Genomic DNA, 21,715 nt, shown 5'->3' on the forward strand with positions numbered 1-21,715 from the left:
AACGTTAGTTTTTCTTTTTCCCTCTGCTAAAATAACGTACTGATGTTATACGGCAAATAAAATTATACCTCGGCTTCATTAAACTTATTATCATTATTATGTGTAGGTATGTAATAATTCATCACATTTGCCTATTTTTTTTAAATACAGGAAAATGATGTAGCTATTTATACCTATTACTATATTAATACGACTCTCTAGACGTCGCAAATCCTGAACGAATGAGTTGAATCTTATCCAAAATATAGTTCAGAAATGAATGAAAACACTGAGCCTACTCATTCTTATGTTATTATTGTGTGTATATTTGTGGTGACCGTGTCTTAATCTACACATAGGTTAATTCTACGAGATAATCAAAGAAATCCTACATAAAGATGTCTCTACATTCAGAACGCAGTCTTCCACACTCACAATATGTACGTACTACATATATATACTTATATAATACTTCATTAAAAGCTTTATTCGTAAAACTACTTTCTATAACTAAACAGTAAAGTATATTATTATTATACAATAATAAGAAGTCCAAACAAAAATCAATATTATTTTCAAGAATAAAATCGTACAATTTCGAATTGAAACAAAAATGATCAAACTTAACGTTATTGTTGGAGGATTATGTAATATTTCTGTATGTATATAACATAATGTAGTGTTTGTTAGTAGTTAGTAGTCTAGAAACTTAATTTTGTTAACTGTAGGTATTCAGGTTGAAATTAAAAGAAAATAATGCAATGTATTATGATGATGTTTGGACACTTGTTTACTTTAAATAAATAGGCGAAGTTTTAAATCATGCAAGAGATTATATTAAGTATATTTTTAATGAAAATGCTTTTATAATCTCTTGTTTTTAATATATTGTATTATGATTCTAGCTATGTTAATTTAATTTTACAACTTTTCCTATCATTTATGAAACTTAATGTGTGGGCTATAACAATTTGCTATTACGTCAGCAGTGGAAATAAGGAAGAGGTGTTATTTATTACAAACAACTATCAAGTGCCAAACAATAATATAGGTACTAGGTACAAAGTAATTACGCGATTCCCATACCATTCGTAGCGAGACATTGTCACAACGTAGTTATGAATGCTCTAAATATAAGTAGCATCATTCCCGGCTGCTCTTGGCACTTGGGAATTGTATATTTATAAACGATAGGCTGAAGGAATGGCTCAGTACACTGTGCGCGTGCGTGGCTGCGTACGAGTCGCCTGGACCTTACTTGCGCGTGCGCAGGTACCGCGACCTAACTCCCGCGTCACATACTCTGTTATGCGTTATTTGTCTAGCAGTTACAGCCGTGGATACGAAGAGTTCGTTATGGAATGCGATAATGATTTTGAGGTATTTAACTATTAATTGTTCGATGTGTTTTACACGCACGTGTTCTGAATTCATTTGATTCATTCATCATTTTACTAAAGTTTGGTGTGTTAATAGTAAGTACACAGTGTATTATAAAGTTATAAAAACGGATAAAAACATACTGGTGAACTATTTGGAAGTAGTTTTTATAGAGACTTTAAACTTTATAATACATATTTCCACGTAATTAGCATCTAATATAAATAATACCTCTGTAAACGAAAAAGTGCACATTCACAAAAAAACAATTTGCATTATTTTATAGTTATTTTGTAGTCAACAATTTGTTTTATTGGTGTTCAATTAATTGTCAAGACTGAATCGGTACGTCCTCGTTTACATCTTTTTATTAGTTTCACTTGGTCAAAATTAATAAATTAAATAAGTAAGAATGAATGAAAGAAGAAAGAAGAAACAATTAATAAACTTATATCGTATCGATATGAAACTTTGCAAACGTAAGTAGGTAATTTCAAAGACAATAATTCGCTAAAATCGAACTTATCTGATAATGAATCTAGGAGATTAATAATGAGAATCATGTTTTTTTATAATATAGGAGAATCAAATGAGCATGCAGTCGACCTGATGGTAAGTGGCTACTGCCGTCCATAGAACCTCAGATAGATATTCCTTTCCGAAGTCGGCCACAGATGCGCCGCTACCGTTGAAGACTAAACTAGAACGCTTCAGAAAAGCATGTTTCCCTTACCACACTGTTAAAACCAGAACACATCATGGGTGTAGCTATATGTTTGTTAAGGGGAAAGTACTGAGGCAGTGATGTTATTGTAGATCGATAAACGAATCGATCTTTGGCCGAAAAGATAATCCTTTGGCAATTTGAAAATTTTGGCGAACTAAAACGGAAGCTAAAATTGTGTACGTATTATATATTGTAAAAATGTATTATTATCAATTTAGTCATGACCGTGGCTCATTTGTACTTGTTATCTACTTTACCAGATTCTCTATAACGGTAAGTGATGATTTGCAAAGAATTCCAATAGAAATATTTGGTATCTGAAATTAATAAATTGCACCTTTATTGTAATGGGTGGCATTACAATATACAATAAAGGTTGAATAAAAATATCTATTCATTTTGAAAATATAAATTCTTGAATAAGGAATGTTATTTTTTTTATCACTTGTGTCAAACTCCGATGTAAAATGTAACCTAAGTTATGTATACGATTACATTAACGCAATTCAAAATCTAAATAACTTGATATATGATCGAAATCTTTATATTTCTAGCCATATAATTTTACGAATTGCAATTTGTCATGATTTGATATATGATTTGTTTATCTGAATCAAATATAGATACTAGCATTGTCCAGCAAGCCACGTAGAAGCGACGGAAGACTCGGTCCTTGCGCCTATTTAAAAATTGTTTAAATTACCCAAATTAAAAATGATGGATTTTTAAAGCTTCAGGCTTCAGCATTATACTTTGAAAATTCGGTGATAAAAAGATTTAAAAACTTGATTATTTAGAATAATTTCCTTTTAAAAACATCTCACGGGGCACATTACAATTTGTTGTCGGGGGTACATAAATTCTAATCTTGCCAAGCACGCTCATGACTCTACAAAGCTACAGGTAAAGCATACTGAAGTGCGCCTACGGCTTGATGCCTCTCTATATTTTTGATTCGATTCCTTATAAAAGGAGGTAAAAGGGTCCGCTGTCTCTCCGTGCCCATTATCTTCTCTGTCTGGCCCGTGCCATACAAAAAGCGATATCAATGGAAATTCTTAGATAAGGTTATCCCTACTTGTGATAAATTATGAGTGATCAGACTACCTCTTGAAATAGAGGGTTTTCCTTTAGATTGGTCATTTGCTTTTAACGAAAAACCTATCAGACTAAGTCTAGAACCTACTTAAGTAGTGATTTTATCAGCTACATAATTATAAGGGTTATATTTCCATCAGGTGTACCATCTTTAGTACATTCATTTAGAGAAAAACATTTATATTTTTGTCTCATAATTTGGGACGGTCTTTCTAGACCATGATCTAGTTTAAAAATCTGAAATAGTAAAGAATTTTAAACATGTATTTTTTAAAAAGCTCGAGCTTGAATTCATAATCAGGCCAATCTTTATTTGTTTCAAACAATTTTGCAAGGTTTGTGCGAAATATGCTGTAATAAAATGTGAGATTTATTTATTATTGGCTTGCATTCTTTTCTTCTTTTGTAGCTTTTAAATTTATTTTAAGGTGGTAGAACCCACTATAGTTCGACTCCGGCCCGCATCACCGCCACACCTTTTTCTGCCTAATAATAACAGTTATTAAATGCTGTTGTGTTCTGGTTTGAAGGATGTGGTACATACTTCTCTGAGGCATTCCAGCTTAGAACTACCTCTGAGTTAGCGTCATCTTTGAAAATCTAATCTTATCAGTCCCTTATGTCCATGGACGGTAGTAGCTACTTTCTATAACGTGGATTGCTTGCTCGTATTATAATAAATAATTATATTACTCGTATGTCGAAATAAAGTATTTGCTAAATATGATGATTGGTAACATCTTGACTTCACCAAAAGGGTCCTAAAAGTATATTATATAACCACCTCGAAATATTTTAAAAATAGGTACTCGTAGGTACCATGAATTAATTTCAGTGTTAAAATCTTCTGAAGTTGATATATCTATCTTCTTTGACTGATTGACTCTTTTTACTGACAAAACAAAGTTTAACTCAGCTGAGGCAGAGGTAGCCTAGCCGTTTAAATTTCGGCTAAAGCTACTAAGCTTTAGATTCAAACGTCTGGTTTTCAAAATAACTGTCTTGCTATTAGAAACTGATTGTCAGAGTGAAGGAAAATATTATGAATTTCCTTATAATATTTTCCTTTGGCGTTAAAAATAAATGTGTAGTAGAGGTTACCAATCATCATAATGTTCTTAGAAAGTATGTTTAAAGTTCTAAGTAGGTTCTAGTTACACTGCGCCAACGGACGCTTCTTTATTGGACGACACGACAATAGTATGGGCACGGCACGGCAACAGCACGGCTCCGGCACCGATAAAAGGAGGAAAACCGGATGGATTCGTGCAAACGTTCATTTAATATATAATATTCATCGAAATTAAAATTTCGTCAGAATTATCCTTTAACGAACGTAAACGATGAAAATAACAATTATCGATACTCTATTAAATATCGTCTTAAATGTTTTTTTTTTTTTTATATACAATATCGGAGAAGCAGACGAGCATGCAGTCCACCTGATGGTAAGTGGCTACTGCCGCCCATGCACATCTATAATCAACCCCAGATGGGATTAAATATTCTAATCTGAGGTCGGCCACAGATGCGCCGCTACCCCTGAGGACTAAGCTGGAACGCCTCGGCAAAGTATGTCACCCTTACCACACCCTTCAAAACGGAACACAGCAGCGCTTAACACTGCTGTTATTAGGCAGAAATAGGTGTGGCGGTGGTGCCGCCGGAGTCGAACCACAAAGGGTTCTACCACCTTCTTCTTCTTCTTGTTCTTGGTTCTTGTTAATAGGAATTAATTATTACCTTGGTGTATGCACATTGTACAAAGAAAAAATATTTCCAAAGATTTTTTTCTACCAATTCAATGAAAATCGACACCATAAAGAACTAGGATTACGCTGGAATCACAGAGGTGTTTCCACATCTGAGGACAAACAGTCGCTTCACGTGTTCAGCCTGCTATGTTTAAAGAACACTCTATCACAATTGAATCCTACTAAATATTTACATATAAAATTAACATATGTTCGAATCCACCCGGCTTTCCTCTTCTGTGGGTGTAATGAAGAAACGGCCAGAACGTTATCCGGTGTTAATAGTAATTATTCTAAGAATGATATTCTAAAAAAAAATATCCAAAGTAGTCATCGTGAGACATAATTTCACAATCATGACGAACTATTCCCTTAACTGAAATTTATCATAAAAACAACCATACATCATCCAATATTGCGTGTAGATAAATACGTAACGATTTTATCAAATAGTCGCGCAGACAGTGGAAATTAGTCATCGGAACACTAAGACCGTTTATCCACCGCCACCGTCACCGAACCGATACTGAGAATGAGATTATTTTGGGCCGATTTTAATATGACGTGACAGCGATTGTCTTGTTTGATTATTTGTCCACCGCAACCGATGTCACGTGTGTGACGGCAGTGTACGGACAAGTTCAAACGTGTTTTATATTGCCGGCACATCGGCCCGTCAAAATCTCGGTGCCGATCTAGCGGTCACGCCCATCTACTGGAAATCTCGGCGGCAAAGGTGACGGTGCTCGGGTCGTCACCCGACGTGCGGTGGACACGCGGCTATAGTAAATGTATGTATCGCTACTTCGGCGCCGTTATCTCGTTCTCGATATAGGTTCGGTGTCGGTGGCGGTGGACAAACGGCCTAAGCCGGCACTTGTATTGATTTACAAATGTTAACGATAGTTACTATGGATGTTTGCTCTTGTATTTAGAGATATGGTTTCATCAGTATGCAAATATATTGTTATTTTTCATCCATAATGTATTGTAACCATTTTTGAAGCATAACGAAGAACTCTCCGGTATGTTTTATCAGTATACTTTACTTGACCGTTAAAAAAAGAAATAAAATATTTTCTGTTACACTTATAAATTGGAAAAATATTAAATGGTATGAGATTTGGATTGCCTTGCTGGGGTCTGTCGTTCTAATCGTAGGGATGATTCTCTGATAAATAGAGTTAATTACAAAATTTAATATCCATAAACGGCAGTGTCTCCTTAACATGTGCTGAACTGCACGGTTGTCACTTCTTTATAAGGATCTAAGTAAAAGGATGTCAGTATAAGTTTTGGCCTCGTAACAAAATAACCCAATATTTATAATGAAACCCACAGGCGTCGAATGTATGTCAAATAGGAAACCTTTCAGGGGTAGCACGTAACCAAGCAATAACGCTGTTTTAATTAAATGTAGCCAAAAATAGACCGGTTCGTTAAAAACCGAAAATGATAAATGTATAAATATAAATATCAACGTACCAACCTACATGGTGCCTATTATAATTCCATAAAATTACGTATACGGGCGTTGATATATTAGCTGTAAGTAGGTACTTAGTGTGGTCATTTTAATTTGGATTGGTTTATTTTGAAAAGTAACTGACTTTTATTAACGATTAAATATAATATGAACAATGTATGTTCAGGTTAATCAGGTCAACATGTAAAATGTAATTAGTATTAAAAGAACATTGGAACTAGTGTTTGACTCTACCATTACTATCAGGTGACTTTTGTCTCATTTACTGTTATTTTATTGATGGCGTCTTTTTCTATTTTATGAACTTTAGTGTGATTTATCACGTAAAAATAATAATTAATAACTTAATCTAAAACATGGCATAAAATCTATGAAAGTAAACAATTATTAGGTAGATAGCCTGCAGATGCAGGTTCTAGTAATTATGTATAAATGACTCTATAAAAATCATAGATGTATAAAATATTATTAATAAAAATATTTTCTGTTATTCCTACTTAAAGAGATTTTAAAGAAGGTAAAAATAAAAAATCTGCATCTTGAGTTTTTTATTCGTCCATCTGATATTTATGATGTGAGAACAGCTTAAGACAAATGTATTAATTAGGAATGTGAAGAATAAGCTTAACCCAAAGTAGAAATAATATCATTTTTTATGATTCCACACATAATCGCGAAGCAGTAAACTGTCTAAATATAACCGCCACTTTAAATTGCATAATCGTTTACGTAGCGACGCGTGGAAAACGATTTATAATACTAAATCTGAATTTCGCGTAAAAGGATACGTCACCGAGAAGGTAAATAATTTCCTATAGATAAGGTAGTAGTAACGTTGAGGCGAGAATTGAGGGGCAGGGGCCGGCAGTTGGCGCCTGCGCGTCGGAGGCGAACAGCGAAGTTGAGTGAAGCGCGATTCCATCGTCTTCTGTCGCCACTCGCCGGTATGAACAGCCGTCAGCTCCGCCGTATCGCTGCTGCCGGCAGGCCAGTGCTGAAACAGCCGGCCTGTCTCTGCTATCGCCAGTACAGTCAAGTGAGACCCGTCTATGTAATAGATGTGAGTGTCCTATATGTGTACGCGTTTTCCTGTTGTTTTTTTGACTCACTGGATATCTTTACTTCCGTTCGGTGGTTCTGTCATTTGAATGTGGGTCAGGTTTAAGGTATTTCCTGTTTCCTGAATCAAGCATTATTTTATTCATAATTCATTTAATTGTTTCAGAAATGGCGCAACTCTGCACCAAACTTCTATGCGTTTCAGTCGATAGACATGAGGTAAGTTGTCATATTGCAAATCACGTTCATTTCATGGTGGTGGTCGTCAGCGAAGATTCATAAGCACAATTGACTAAAATTAGAAGCCAAGTTCATACATCGAACATCTAAAATCAATGCATAGAGTGAAGCTGTCTATTAAAAATAAATTGGAACATGATCGACTCCTATTGATCTGAATTGAGAGTGGACGTTAAAGATGTCACTGTTGCCGGCGCCGCGCCGCCGCGCCGGGACCATCCATTTCACCCTTGACATTTAAAATGCACTTCCCTACACATATAGTTAACAGAGCCACGTTTCAAACGCTTAAATGAGAACTTGGAAATGACACTATTACGTAAGCTTTCAATTCCTCCGATTTCAATTTAAATTGCAATTGTAGCAAATTTAAGATCAATTGTCGCTCAACTGTGACGTCTGTACACTAAGAAAACAATATTTCGCTAATAGATGAAACGATGAAATAAGATGTATCACATAACGCATGTATGTTCTATTCTAAATTGTATGTTCACGTTTCATGGTGCAGGCACTACTCATTCGTGCACAACCTCGATCCGACATCGTGAGTACAGGAGTCCGTAACAGCATGTTTCGTGTTCAATGTAGAGCTAATGTTTATATTGTAATCATTGATATACCACTGTTAAAAACGTAGATTGGTCAAACACGTTCGAAAAGGGGCACATGAAATACGGGTCAATTGTCCCATGCGAATATTTGTTTATTTTTTTACCGTCTTCAAAAAAGGAGGTATTATTAGACCGCTATGTATGTTTGTATGTCTACGATTTTCTCAAAAACTACTGATCCAATTTCGATGGGGTTTCGGTTATTTAAAATTATATCTTACAAGGAAGGTTTTAGTACATTAGGGATTTTTGCGCATTCATTTAGACATGCTATCCTTCTTGCACCTCTTGAGTATTTATTAATGTGTCGTTTATTATTCTAAAAGTAGTGTATTTTGTTAGCAACCTCTTTACTAGTGGTAAGTCTTTACTAGTGGTATGCCAATGATTGTAATCAAATTAAAATTACCCACGAAAAGCCATGAAACTTTGATTAATTTATAATCAGATTTTGATAAGTATTTTATGCTTTGGCTTTTTACTTTATGATTTCTTGTGCTGGTGAAGTATTTTTTAATTTTATTTTTGTTTTACGTTTTACCAGCTAGGTATACTTTTTTAGAACTAACTTTTTTAAGCTACCTTGTAATTTTAAAAATAGGTTCTTACGGTTTGTTATATAGTTAGATATATCCAGTAAAATGTATATGTAATTCAGTAGAAGAAAAGTATTATAGTGTTTAGACAATAGATATATTTATATTATTTTGCACGGATACTTCCAATTTTTTTTAAGTTTTGATTTAAAATAAACAAGAAAGCTTTTCACATCAAAATTTCCCATTTAATGCCTTTATTTAGGCATATGTTGTCTGAACACATACTGGGCAATGAGCCTTATTTGCAAGTACCTAATACAGACAAAATATAATAAATAATACACTTACTTCTAAAAACAAAACATTTAATAAAACTAAATACTGATATAATTTCATTATTATTACAAAACATGGGAATTTCACAAAAGTCACGAATTATTTTTAGGCGTTGTACTAAAATATAATTTGTTTGCACTCGTGGCATGCTCGTGGTGTTGACGAGAAGCCAAAAAATAGCGTCAGGTGACTGTTGATCGTGTGGCCGGCACCTACGTCGCAGACACACCCGCCTCACGTCAACTGTACAATGTACAGTGTACACAAATTATTGATATTATTAGAACACGGCGTACAGCTGTTGTCCCAGCCTAGAAATCCCCATGTCACGTAACTTAAGTAAACTAACAGTAAATTAGCGCACCTTTGCTAGTTTGCTTTTGTCAATAAGCAGCCCTAATGCATGATTATTTTAATACACAATATATATGCACTTTTGTAGAATATGTTTATAGAACATCCACAAATATTATAATACTATTTCCTTTACCCGGTTATTCGCAGAGTTCGTGAAGGTTCGCACAAAAATGCAGACGATGTCTTATTTGATATGTTCAAAAATGAAGAAACTGGACTTCTTCCCGTTGGAAAATTTTTGGCCGTGAGTATAATTTATCGTTTACGAATATGTACACAATGAGAAACAATTACTATTGTACTAGCGGAAGTATTAAATATGATTAAGAAATATGTATTTATTAATATCAAAAATATAAAGTGGATTCGCGTTGATAACTTGACTGATATTATTTAACGTAAATTTGAACTAAGTATATATAATAATAGTGACTTATCATTAATATTTCAGGCTCTTAGAACAACAGGAATCAGAAAAAATGATTCTCGAGTGAAAGAAGTAATGCATAATTTATACAAAGTTCACAAACAGTCTAACTTTGAAGGTGGTTCTCCAGAAACACTTAAACTAGACAGGAAGACATTTAAGGAAGTAATATCTCCCAATATTGTTTTGATAACAAGAGCATTTCGAAGCCAATTCGTTATTCCAGATTTCCAAGATTTTATTAAGGATATAGAAGAGATGTATTGGTCTGCTAAGAGTAATACTGATGGCAAAGTAGCCAGTTATATTCCTCAACTGGCAAGGGCAAGCTCTGAAAACTGGGGTGTTAGTATATGTACTATTGATGGCCAAAGATTTTCAATTGGTAAGTTTACATGAATTGAATAAGAAACAATTGATTTGCTTATAATCGTTTCTGCAAAATATAATATGACACTTTCAGGTGATGTAAACGTTCCATTCACTCTACAGTCGTGCAGCAAACCACTGACTTATGCTATGGCTCTTGAAACTTTAGGCCCAGATAATGTACACAAGTATGTTGGCACAGAGCCGAGTGGACGCAATTTCAATGAACTTGTCTTGGATTATAACAGTATGTATATTGTAATTACATTGACCTGTAACAATATCAATGCTCTTTCCAATTAACATTTACGTGTATTATTCAATTATATTTACGTTTGAAGATTCGTTTGGACATCTACGATCTAATATGGTTGTCTGATATTATTGTCCTTTACAATTATATCAAAGCTCTCACTGTTTTATCATTATCCTTTATGCAATTTTTGTGGCCTTCAAGTACATAATTATAAAAGTGTAGATTTTGTGTATATCCTAACAACCAGTGTTCCGCCTACTTTTTTCAGTGAAGCCACACAATCCCATGATTAATGCCGGAGCAATTTTGGTTTGCTCATTATTAAAGACTTTGGACAAACCGGAGATGACACTTGCTGAGAAGTTCGACTACGTCATGTCATTCTTCAGTCGTCTAGCTGGCAATGAAGTGTTAGGTTTCAACAATGCTGTATTTTTGTCGGAGCGCGAGGCTGCTGACCGTAATTACGCATTAGGTTTTTACATGCGCGAACACAAATGTTATCCGGAGAAAACAAATCTTCGCGAATGCATGGACTTCTATTTTCAGGTATGTGTTAAGTGACTTACACTCTGAAATCATTGTAACGCTATTAATTAATCTAATTAACTTTGCTACGATTTTATTCCAGTGCTGCTCTATGGAGGCGAATTGTGATATAATGTCAATTATGGCCGCTACGTTAGCGAATGGTGGTATATGCCCAATAACTGATGAAAAAGTACTGAGACCAGATTCGGTTCGTAACGTGCTCTCTTTAATGCACAGTTGTGGAATGTATGACTATTCTGGACAATTTGCATTCAAAGTTGGTCTTCCCGCAAAGTCTGGTGTTTCTGGAGCTATGCTAATAGTTGTGCCTAATGTCATGGGAATCTGCACCTGGTCTCCGCCTCTGGACCCTCTCGGCAATAGCTGCAGGGGCCTTCAGTTTTGCGAGGTACCTACATTAAATATTGATTATTCGTAATATTGGATTATGCTGAATATTATGTTTGTACGTATGTGGTCGTGGCAGTACCCCGTCAAGTCGACCAAAAAGCCGGCATGGCCTTACCACGCTTTTCTCGAAGCAGTTCAAGTTATTGTAACTGGCAAACACACAAGCAATTTATATTTTTTCAGGAATTGATTATGAGGTTTAACTTCCACAAGTACGACAATATTCGTTACGCAAGTCACAAAAAGGACCCGCGCAGATATAAGTTTGAATCTACTGGCCTGAGCATCGTTAATCTGCTGTTCTCTGCTGCAAGTGGAGATATCAGCGCATTGAGAAGGTAATGCTTTAATTTCTTTTGAATTAACTTCATTTTCGTCATATATAACATAGTTATTTATATCAATTATTTCTGAATCGTCAGCGAATCATCAGAATCTGAATCCGTTCAGTCTGAATCTGATCCATCTCTTCCGGCGCCGACGAAAACTCCGACTACAGAATAAATAACACAATGAACAAGTAAAAATAAGTTCAAAACATCGATGGCTTTAGATGTGATAGCATTCAATCATTTAGAATTCATGGCTATGTGACACACTATGGCTATGTAACACACTATGGCTATGTGCTACACTTAAATATCTTAGCACTGATAAATCAGAATGATATTAAAGAAATTTAAATAAGAAAAAAAGTGTTCCTTGTAATGATTTTTTTTAATTAGGCTTAAGTACAAAGTGTTGAGATATTTCCTTACGTGTGCATTCCTTTATTTGCATTGTTTTAAATCTGCTTAATATTTCCATTCACTGAAACGTGTAACGATCCTTTGGTTCGCATTTACTTTGCGTTCCATTTATTTTTATTCTGTAAATACGGGCTGGACGTAAAATACTTGCAGTTATACACGATGTCAATATTATTACGCTAAAATACATGTAAAATTATCTTTACTATAGTTTCATAACACATACTATTGCAACTTTTCAAGCTACAGCAACACCCGTATGCTTTTAGTCATTTTGTTGAAAAGTTTAAAAAAATATGTATTAAATACTAATTTCAAAATTTATGACTTTACAGGCACCACTTATCTGGAATGGACATGACTTTAGCGGATTATGATGGCCGAACGGCTCTACACTTGGCAGCTGCTGAGGGTCATCTTGGCTGTGTGGAGTTCCTCCTTGCCCAGTGTTCGGTGCCACATGACCCAAGAGACCGTTGGGGCAGTCGTCCGTTGAACGAAGCCGAGACTTTCGGCCATACAGCAGTAGTCGAATACTTGAAGGAATGGGAACTAGCTCACCCTGTTGACCAAAAGGATCCAGACCCGACCGGATCTACAGTCGATGAAATTTTGGATGTAAACCCAGATGGAAATGGCACAGTTAAGCAAGATTCGAGCACACAGGAAATTGTCTCTCGTAACGGTGATAAGGTTCAATAATTACAGCCTTATCCATCATGGTATATTTATTTAATTAAAAGCCCTTGCATTTGTCATTAATATTTATGAATGAGATACGATGAAGTTTTATGAGAAACTGTTTTCCGTACAGAAAAAAAACAAATAGGCACAACAAATATCTTACGATAGTTATCTTGGAAAAGTAAATATTTATTAATATTAGTTTATGTATTTATGAAGTAACTATTTGTTTGAAGTTCCTCGTTCCTAAGTTGTCGTCCTTAGGTACAAGTACTTATATAAGTACTTTAAAAAATAAAATAATATATAAGTGTAAAAAAATAGTAAATACACAAAATAGTATTGAATCTCATTTGAAACTATTTTATGAATCGTAATATATTTAATGTGTTTTCTTTGTGCATTTTATCATTAGAATTTATTGGCTTATGTTACGTCTGTGATATTTCTTGAACTCTCCAAAAAAGTCCACAAAAATCTTCAGTGCTGCGTGTGTTAAATGTGTTACTTCTATAAAATTGTTTTTTAAACAATGTTTTCAATAAGTATCTAATTACACAATTTGCATTATGCGTTGTTAATTCAACAAACTATTCACATACTTATTTTGAGGTGCCTAAGTAAGATATTTATTTACCCGATGAAAAATAATATTTAAACTCATTTACCTATTGTCTACTTACATAATTATATACCTACTTAAATAAAAATGTAGGAGTGTAGGTACAAAGTATCTTTCAGTAACAAAAAAATTACTTAATATTAACATTCCAATCAAATCCTTATTTCTACTCGTATACATAGATAATTAAGTATGATTGATTGGTTGGATAATTAATACTCTTCTTTGATCCCATTTAAAATATCACAAACTTAATTTAACTTACATCAAATATATGAAAATGTATTTTTTTAAAATATTACTCTTATTTCTTATAAGAATACCTACTTCTATTTCGAATCTGAATTAGCTACTTACAGGAATGTTGTTGCTTCATATATGATAGATATTATCTATTAGATAAGATACCTACAATGTACAATCCAATGAAGACAATAAATAGGTGTTGTAGTATAGGTAGGTAGGTACTCCATAGATTTAAATACCAAAGAATGGCAGATAAAGCATGGAACTGAAGCTAATATATAAAATTAGTAGTAGAAAAAATATTTATTCTGAATCTTCCCTATTTCAGTACTGTTTTTTGAGCTAGACAGAGTTTCACAAACTGTTTCTGGCTTTTTCGTGTAATCGTAGGTTGCGTATGTGTTACGTAAAATGTATTTTGGTGTCCAAATATATTGTCAATTAAAATGTTAAAGAATATTCGTGTTTTATTCGTAGTAATTAGTGACGCATATGTAAAGCTTAGAAATTAATTTACTATAATAATACAGACGAGAATATCTACATGCATGAGTTATTTAAAAACAAGATCTCAAGAGGCGTCTAGCTACCAATTCACACTTGCCAACTGAGAGGAAGATTTGTGACCGCTAGTGGAATAATGGACCATGTGGACCTTAAAAGACGGCAGCATGGGGGGGTAGTGTGCGTTTTCCTACAGCGCAGTTTGAATTTGCCACTCCAAGGCGTAGGGTGCATTTGCCATTCCAGAAACATTTAAAAATGTAATTAAGTGAATTTTTCATGCCCGTCAAATTTCTGCTTTATATAAGCACACATTTGCAACATATGCTTGAATCATACCAAACTAAATTTGATGTGATTGTACCTATATTAATTTCTATGATTGATATTGATATGTTACTACTGAAACAAAAGAAAAACGAAACAAATAAGTTTTAGCATTTATTTAATAACTAGTGACTAAATTACATATTTACTTAACGTTATAAATTAAACTTTTTCATTTATTGTCGGCCTAACTGGTGTGGAAACAATGCCTAATAATTTGCAGTCCGCCTCGAGAAGCGTCAAGTCAACACTAGAGCCAAGAAACCGAGATGATAATTCCAGGTCCTTGATTTGAAGCCGGACCCTAGTTCCTCTTACATACTCATCCCCTCTCGTAGTTGGTCTTGTACAAACACAGTGGAATTTCCAGCCAAAGTCTATATATAGATCATCTTCAACCACATGGAATACTTTTCCTATTACAATTTTGTTGACTGGATCGCCTAACTGAAACAGAATTGTGAGTGTAATTATATGTTTTATTGTGAAAATGGTGTGTGTGATGTAATAAAAAACAGTGGTAGAGCCCTTCTTGACTCCAGAGGATTGCTTAATTAATACCTGTATTGAATTAGCAGTGTCAAGTAGGGCCTTGTTTTAGTTTGTAAGGCTCGTCCACAATCACACATACAGACTTTTTTAATGTATGTGCCATATCGCGGTGTAAGAGTCAGATGAACGTATCTACATTTTGTCAATTTTACTGGAGAGCAAAAATAGTGTGAAAATCGCAACGTAACCCTTTTACGTTGAAATGGTTCATAATTATGATATTGTGAACAAACAATATTCTAGGATTAAAAACGTATTTTTTGCAAAAAGTTCTTATAGGTCTAACAGATAACATGATAATTAAGACTAATTTAACAGTACTCATAATATGTTATTCTGGTTCAATCGAAGGTGGTTATTTAGTCTTTTTGGAACCTCACAGGTTGAATATAACGTTACGTCGTTTTGCAATTACGCTAAAGGACTACATTATGAACTGATTTGTGGAAAAAAAGATTTTTGATTTTTTTGTAGATACGTTCATCTGACTCTTACACCGCGATACATAAATGTTAACCGGCTGGTGGCAATAATAATGAAATTATGTTATAAGCAATTCAATTTTAAATGGGAGCTGAAGATGTCAATTTATCATATAAAATATGTGATTATGTTACTCTAATAAGTAATATGGTTGTAACTTACATCAACAAATTTGGATTTTCGGAGGAGGGCTGCAAATGTTTCGTTCTGTTCACTCTCACCCTCTACCATTTGTGACTGCTTTTCATATGATTTAGCAAAGCCGCTAATTTTACTAGAATCGTCCTTTACGATATCACTTTGTTCAGTATTACTTAATTTCGGTGTATTATTAAACAAACAAGCGTTGATTTTCATCGGTCGACGCAAGCTTCTATATATTTTACGGGAAGTATACATATTTGTGGGATATATTTGGAAAATAGACTGCAAAAAGAACAGCAATGAAGTTGTTTATAATTGTGATAAAAAATTATAACCTTATTTAATTTTCTCAATGACAGCAGTCAGAACTTGACAGCAGATGGTTAAACAGATAATAGTAAACAGATTATAGGTGAAACTGTAGAGATGTGCTGCGATGGCCATTTAACTGAGATGTACCATTTAATGGTTGTACTTTCAATGTAAAGCCGTGTCTGTCCAGACTTTTATATTGTAACTTTGTTTCTTAATTGTGTTTTCTCAAAGCACGAATACAAGCCTTAGAAGTATTTACATAGTAATATTCGCAACCGATGTACATTATAATAAAATACAGAATTTTATAAACTTATTTTATTACCGAATTTTATTTAACTTATATTATATAAATGTTTATAAACGTTATGTATTTGTCAAAGTCAATTTGACAATCTATAAACACGCACAACGAACGTCAAAAACGGAACAAATTCTGATATGGGAAAACGTTAAAAATCTCTAAAATGACTGAAGATCTAGACTCTAAGGACTCGCAGTCCGATTCGGGCAGCAAGACATTCATTAATAAGAGTAAGGACAAGAAGGCGAAAGCCCATCGACCATTGACAAAGGTATTGACTTGTTGTGCATATTGGTACTGAGGTATTTTTAAAGAAATAAGGTCTCCTTGTGGCGAACAACGTTCTCGTTCCAGATAATTCTGCGGCGGCTGCCACCCACCATGACGGAAGAGGCGTTTCTGGAGCAAGTGTCCCCTATTCCGGACCACGATCATTTCTACTTCGCCAAAGCCGACCCTACCCTCGGAAATAACATGTTTTCAAGAGCGTACATAAATTTTGTTAACGTGGACGATATCTATCTATTCCGAGATAAATTTGATGGATATGTATTTTTGGACGAGAAAGGTAATTAATTATAAATGAAGTTATCATTAATTTTGTATTAAATGTTAAAGATAAATAGTTAATGGGCACATGGTCCATATGATGGTAATAGCATAGTTATTGCAGTAAAAAGGTTTGAAAGTTTGGACCTTTTGTAATTCAACTTCGGGGGCACCACTGCCACTATTTCCAATAACAACAGTGCTTAGCACTGCTATATTCCAGTTTGAAGGGTGCGGCAAGGGTGACATACTTATATGAAGCATTCCAACTTAATCCTTAGGGAAAGTAATATATCTGTTATCAACCTCAGATAGTACTGATGTTATCTGAGTTTACCGTCTGTGGGCACCAGTAGCAACTTACTTCTGCATGCCCTTTTGCTGCTTTCGTACAATAAAATAAATGGTGGTGGTACAACTGGAGTAAAATCACTAAAGAATCCTGTCTGTTCATATATTTTGTGTTTTGCAGGCCTTGAGTATGTAGGTATAGTAGAGTATGCCCCATTCCAGAGGGTGCCTAAAAAAAAGAAGAAGAAGGATCCCAAATGTGGGACCATTGAGAGTGACCCAGTTTACCAGGAGTTCATAGAGAACCTCAACAAAGATCAGGAAAGTGAAAACCAACCAAAACTGGAATATTCATATCCAATCAGTGATGGTAAGATGATAAATAATAAAGATTTGTAGAGGTTTGAAGGTGGTAGAACTCTTTGTGGTTCCACTCTGGCAGCACCACCACTACACCTATTTCTGCCTATTAACAGCAGTGTTAAGCGCTGCTGCGTTCTGGTTTGAAGAATGTGGTGAGGGAAACATACTGTTCCGATGCGTTCCAACTTAGTTGGTAGGGGCGCATCTGTGGACGACCTCAGGTAGGAATATTTAATTCTACCTGGGGTTGATTACTGATGACGTCCATGGGCGGCAGTAGCCATTTTCCATTAAATGCATTCATGTTCACCTGTTTTTTTTTTTTGTTTTTTATAATATAGAAGTAGCAGACGAGCATGCACTCCACCTGATGGTAAGTAGCTACTACCGCCCATGGACATTTGTAATCAACCGCAGATAGGATTAGATATTCCTACCTGAGGTCGGCACAGATGCGCCGCTACTCCTGAGGACTAAGCTGGAACGCCTCGAAAAAGTCTGTCTTCCTTACCACACCCTTCAAAAGCTGCTACTCCTATAATAAAAAAAATGGTTATGTTCTTGTATCCAATCTTTAAACGTTTTTGACGACCCATGTGGTGGATCAGTCACCATATTTTATTTTTATTATGTGTTATTTTCAATTTATATTTCAATATATTCAATTATTTTTCATTATTTCCATATTCCAGTTTTATTACTAGAAAATGTAAAGTTTCCTGCAATGTTTATGTAATGTTTATATTATTTATTTACAGGAAATGATAAAAAAGCACAGTCAACTCCGCTTTTGGATTATTTGGCATCCCGTAAACAGGATAAGAGGAGTCGTGATGAACGCCGTAGACGGGAGAATGACAAAAGGAAAATGAGAATTGAAAGGAAAACTAAAGATGGGTTTATCAAAGTAAGTTACTATAATTATTATTAGTTGTCGCAGGTACATCAGAAATCTTTTATTTTGTTACATTGTATAGTCCGCGCCAAACTGCTGGTCCGCTCTGAATATAGAAATGAGTCGCGTCGAATAGAAAATTGTAGATATTAGCGGGTCGAAGACAGCGCTGGACCCCTCCAGGCACCCGTCCGCTCCCGCTCTCGTCCGCGGGGAGTATTCCCTTACATTGCTACAGAATATAGGCTTGTAGTTGTGCGCAACAACTTCAGAACGGACTAGCAGTTTGGCGCGGACTATAACAAAGTTAGTTTTTCACGTCATAACAATTCCTTTATATTTAGTTTAAATGCTTATATTGTTATTATTTTGAATTATTACTTGCGATTTTTTTAATAACTGATACAAATTATATAGAGACGTGGTGATTTATCTGAAGATGATGCCTATAATGACACATATGAGTGTCATGATTACAAGCATCAAAATCTGTGGTTTAGTGACCGAAAAAACTTTTACAAAAGCAGATCTAAACCTCCCACAAGTTTAAATGAGTTGAAAACGCCTTATGGTTCTGATGAGTTTATTAGTACTGACTCGGATTGGGATAGCCATTTTCCTGCTCTGGCTACCAAGACTCATAATACCTTTACCCTGTCTTCTGCAAAGTATTGTAATAAGAAGGAAATACAAGAAGGCAGTCAGAAAAGTGGTGGTGATACACACTTCAAGGTTTCATTTTATGTGTATAACATGTAGCATTAGCTTTTTAGCAAAATAGGTTATTTTTTTGGATAAGTAAGTTTTCATACTCTATACACCTCCGCCTCCACCCTGATTACACAGATGAAACTCACAAGGAGATATGTACCTGTGTATGTGTATTATGTAATAATACATGTGTTAAAGTTTTTTTTGTCAGATAAATCATAATAAGTTATAGGGCAATATCAAAAATAACTTCGTGTAATCTATTTTGTTTATTTGTTTAAAGATTTATTTTAAAAACGCAGCTATAGCAAAAATCTGGAAGTATGCTTTTGACATATATGTGTTTTGAATATATATTTTTGATGTATGTTTGGTAACAGCTTGTTTTATAAAGTAATTAATTTAACATTATATATTTTGTACAGGAGGAAGAGGAAATAATGGAAATTGACATAAAGAAAGTTAAGCCAAGGGAATGGGAGAGGGAGAAACCAAGTATAGACTTAAAAGACGATGTTAAATCAGATATTAAAGATGGAACTGTATTTGAATCTAAATCATATAAAGATCAACGTAAGCCCAGCACTAGTGCTAGTGTTATACCAGATAAGAGGAAAAAGACAGAACTCGATAAGAAAGACAGTACTTTTAAAGATGAAGAAAATGAGGATGATAAAGGATTTAAGAAAGATAAACGAGACAAGTTTAAGGACTCTCCGCGTGAACAAAAAAGTAAAAAGTATAGCGATACAAGAAAAGAGAGAATTAAACAGGCTGACATTGCGAAAACAGAAAAACAAGCAGCCATAAGTAAAATTATGTCTTCCGAAGGCAAACCGAAATCATTAAATCATGATGATATTAAACCTTTCACTCAGCTGCCCCAAGTGAAGACTGATGATTTAGCTAAAATAATTGAAAGTATGGATAGGAAAGTTAAATTGGAAGAGAATCATTCTGATGCTAAATCAATTAAAGTAACCAATGATGATAGTATCAAAGCATCAACATCTAAAGTGGAGCGTAAAACTGACGCTATTGTTTCTAAGATTCGAAGGGAGAGTGCGGAATCTGACGATACTACCGTCAGTGAAGATTTAGAGCTAAGGAGACAAAGGTCTGTTGAAGAAAGGGGTAAATCTTTGGAGCGCGAAGGATCTGAAGAAAAAGACAAAACTGATAGTGATCGTCGCACAGAACGTAGGATTAGGAATAAGGTAAGTAGACACAATTTTGGAGTAATACACTTTTTATCATAGAGTATCTAATATTCCTACTGAAAAGTCCTACAATATAGTTAAGTTCTCCTTGTTATCTTTTCGTAATATTTAAAGTGCAGAATTTGTATTGTTTTACAATGGAAACAGCTTATTTTATAAGCTGCCAAATGTTGTCCTGACGGTCAATATTTTACAATTTCTTCGTACTATTGTTCAAATTAAGTAAATTATCAAATTTCGATCTTAGATAGGTAGAAGTCGGATTATAGTTGGTTATTATTGATAACGGGTGTGAGTTGTTTTATTACAGAATTTAAAATCGTTAAATGTAACATTGCATATAATTAATTAAATCTTTGCAGGACCGTCCCAGCCTGCCAATTTACCAGCCAGGCATGGGTAAGTTCAGCAAGCAGCGACTAGCTAAGGAGAAGGACATCATACCTTCAACCTCCGCTACAGCAAGGACAGTCAGTGACAGTGAAAAACGGGATACCTGAGACAAACATCACAATTCCCAAAGTTTGGACAACGTTTAACGGAATGACCCTAAAGATGGCTACCAATAATGTGTCAGAGTAGACAGGCACCTGAATTGGCCAACTGAGGGAACGATTACTCGTGTTTATTCAATTGTTATTGTTTTTTATTGTTTAGTTTACATGCAACGTCGACGGATGGAGGTTTCATTATTTGTATCTATAAAATCATTGTAACAGACAACCCCATATTTTTAGCTTCTGATCATTTAGTTCTGATTGTTTAATTTCGTTTAAATATAATTCGATTATAAATGGGAATTGTGTTTTTTTTATCCAAGTTATGTAAGAATATGATTTATTTACAATCAAAACTTAGTTATTATATAGCAGGGATAGGTAGTAGCATTTAGCGTTTGAAATTCCTAAGGTGGTAGAACCCTTTGTGGTTCGACTCCGGTGGCACCACCGCCTATTTCTGCCTAATAAAAGCTGTGTTAGGCGCAGCTGTGTTCAGTTTTGAAGGGTGTGGTAAAGAAGACACACTTTTCCGAGGCGTTCCAGCTTAGTCCTCAGGTAGCGGCGCATCTGTAGCCGACCTCTGGTAGGAACATCTAACCCCATCTGGGGTTGATTACAGATGTCCATGGGCGGCAGTAATCTTAGCCACTTACCATCAGGTGGACTGCATGCTCGTCTGCTACTCCTAATATA

The 21,715-nt window shown here is 34.8% G+C and overlaps 3 protein-coding genes across 10 annotated transcripts; 2 read left to right on the forward strand and 1 right to left on the reverse strand.

Moving 5' to 3' along the window:
* The first annotated feature begins 126 nt into the window (after positions 1-126).
* On the forward strand, positions 127-14,000 carry GLS (glutaminase). Of its 8 annotated transcripts, none has more exons than XM_073086389.1 (11): positions 127-419; positions 7,243-7,484; positions 7,650-7,702; positions 8,235-8,270; positions 9,717-9,813; positions 10,021-10,381; positions 10,460-10,612; positions 10,890-11,170; positions 11,253-11,561; positions 11,747-11,901; positions 12,648-14,000. In XM_073086389.1, exons 2-11 carry the CDS (start codon positions 7,371-7,373, stop codon positions 13,012-13,014), a joined length of 1,926 nt encoding a protein of 641 aa, XP_072942490.1. In that variant the 5' UTR covers positions 127-419; positions 7,243-7,370; the 3' UTR covers positions 13,015-14,000. The 8 variants fall into 8 exon arrangements, with proteins under 8 accessions (XP_072942490.1, XP_072942499.1, XP_072942506.1 ...); XM_073086345.1 differs by lacking the exon at positions 127-419 and adding an exon at positions 1,151-1,359 and having other exon boundaries at positions 7,293-7,484; XM_073086381.1 differs by lacking the exon at positions 127-419 and adding an exon at positions 1,219-1,359.
* Positions 14,001-14,796: 796 nt separating this feature from the next.
* Positions 14,797-16,220, reverse strand: mRpS28 (mitochondrial ribosomal protein S28). The gene is made up of 2 exons (XM_073081753.1): positions 15,893-16,220; positions 14,797-15,142 (listed from the first exon to the last, which is right to left on the reverse strand). Exons 1-2 carry the CDS (start codon positions 16,127-16,129, stop codon positions 14,858-14,860), a joined length of 522 nt encoding a protein of 173 aa, XP_072937854.1. The 5' UTR covers positions 16,130-16,220; the 3' UTR covers positions 14,797-14,857.
* A 363-nt stretch (positions 16,221-16,583) lies between these two features.
* Positions 16,584-21,322, forward strand: Upf3 (UPF3 regulator of nonsense mediated mRNA decay). The gene is made up of 6 exons (XM_073086417.1): positions 16,584-16,764; positions 16,848-17,061; positions 17,515-17,703; positions 18,455-18,603; positions 19,728-20,519; positions 20,885-21,322. Exons 1-6 carry the CDS (start codon positions 16,657-16,659, stop codon positions 21,020-21,022), a joined length of 1,590 nt encoding a protein of 529 aa, XP_072942518.1. The 5' UTR covers positions 16,584-16,656; the 3' UTR covers positions 21,023-21,322.
* Positions 21,323-21,715: the final 393 nt, after the last annotated feature.

The sequence above is a fragment of the Epargyreus clarus genome, unplaced genomic scaffold (assembly GCF_041222505.1).
Source record: "Epargyreus clarus isolate Ecla_fem2 unplaced genomic scaffold, WU_Ecla_fem_2.2 ptg000003l, whole genome shotgun sequence".
In the NCBI taxonomy this organism is placed as follows: Eukaryota; Metazoa; Arthropoda; class Insecta; order Lepidoptera; family Hesperiidae; genus Epargyreus; species Epargyreus clarus.

Coding starts and splice junctions, on each gene's coding strand:
- GLS (XM_073086345.1), top strand. CDS start 1,183: ATGGCTCAGTACACTGTGCGCGTGCGTGGCTGCGTACGAGTCGCCTGG. Junction 1,360..7,292: donor AATGCGATAATGATTTTGAG/GTATTTAACTAT, acceptor AGGGGCCGGCAG/TTGGCGCCTGCGCGTCGGAG. Junction 10,382..10,459: donor TGGCCAAAGATTTTCAATTG/GTAAGTTTACAT, acceptor TGACACTTTCAG/GTGATGTAAACGTTCCATTC.
- mRpS28 (XM_073081753.1), bottom strand. CDS start 16,129: ATGTATACTTCCCGTAAAATATATAGAAGCTTGCGTCGACCGATGAAA. Junction 15,143..15,892: donor GAAAATCCAAATTTGTTGAT/GTAAGTTACAAC, acceptor ATTCTGTTTCAG/TTAGGCGATCCAGTCAACAA.
- Upf3 (XM_073086417.1), top strand. CDS start 16,657: ATGACTGAAGATCTAGACTCTAAGGACTCGCAGTCCGATTCGGGCAGC. Junction 17,704..18,454: donor TTCATATCCAATCAGTGATG/GTAAGATGATAA, acceptor ATTTATTTACAG/GAAATGATAAAAAAGCACAG. Junction 20,520..20,884: donor AACGTAGGATTAGGAATAAG/GTAAGTAGACAC, acceptor AAATCTTTGCAG/GACCGTCCCAGCCTGCCAAT.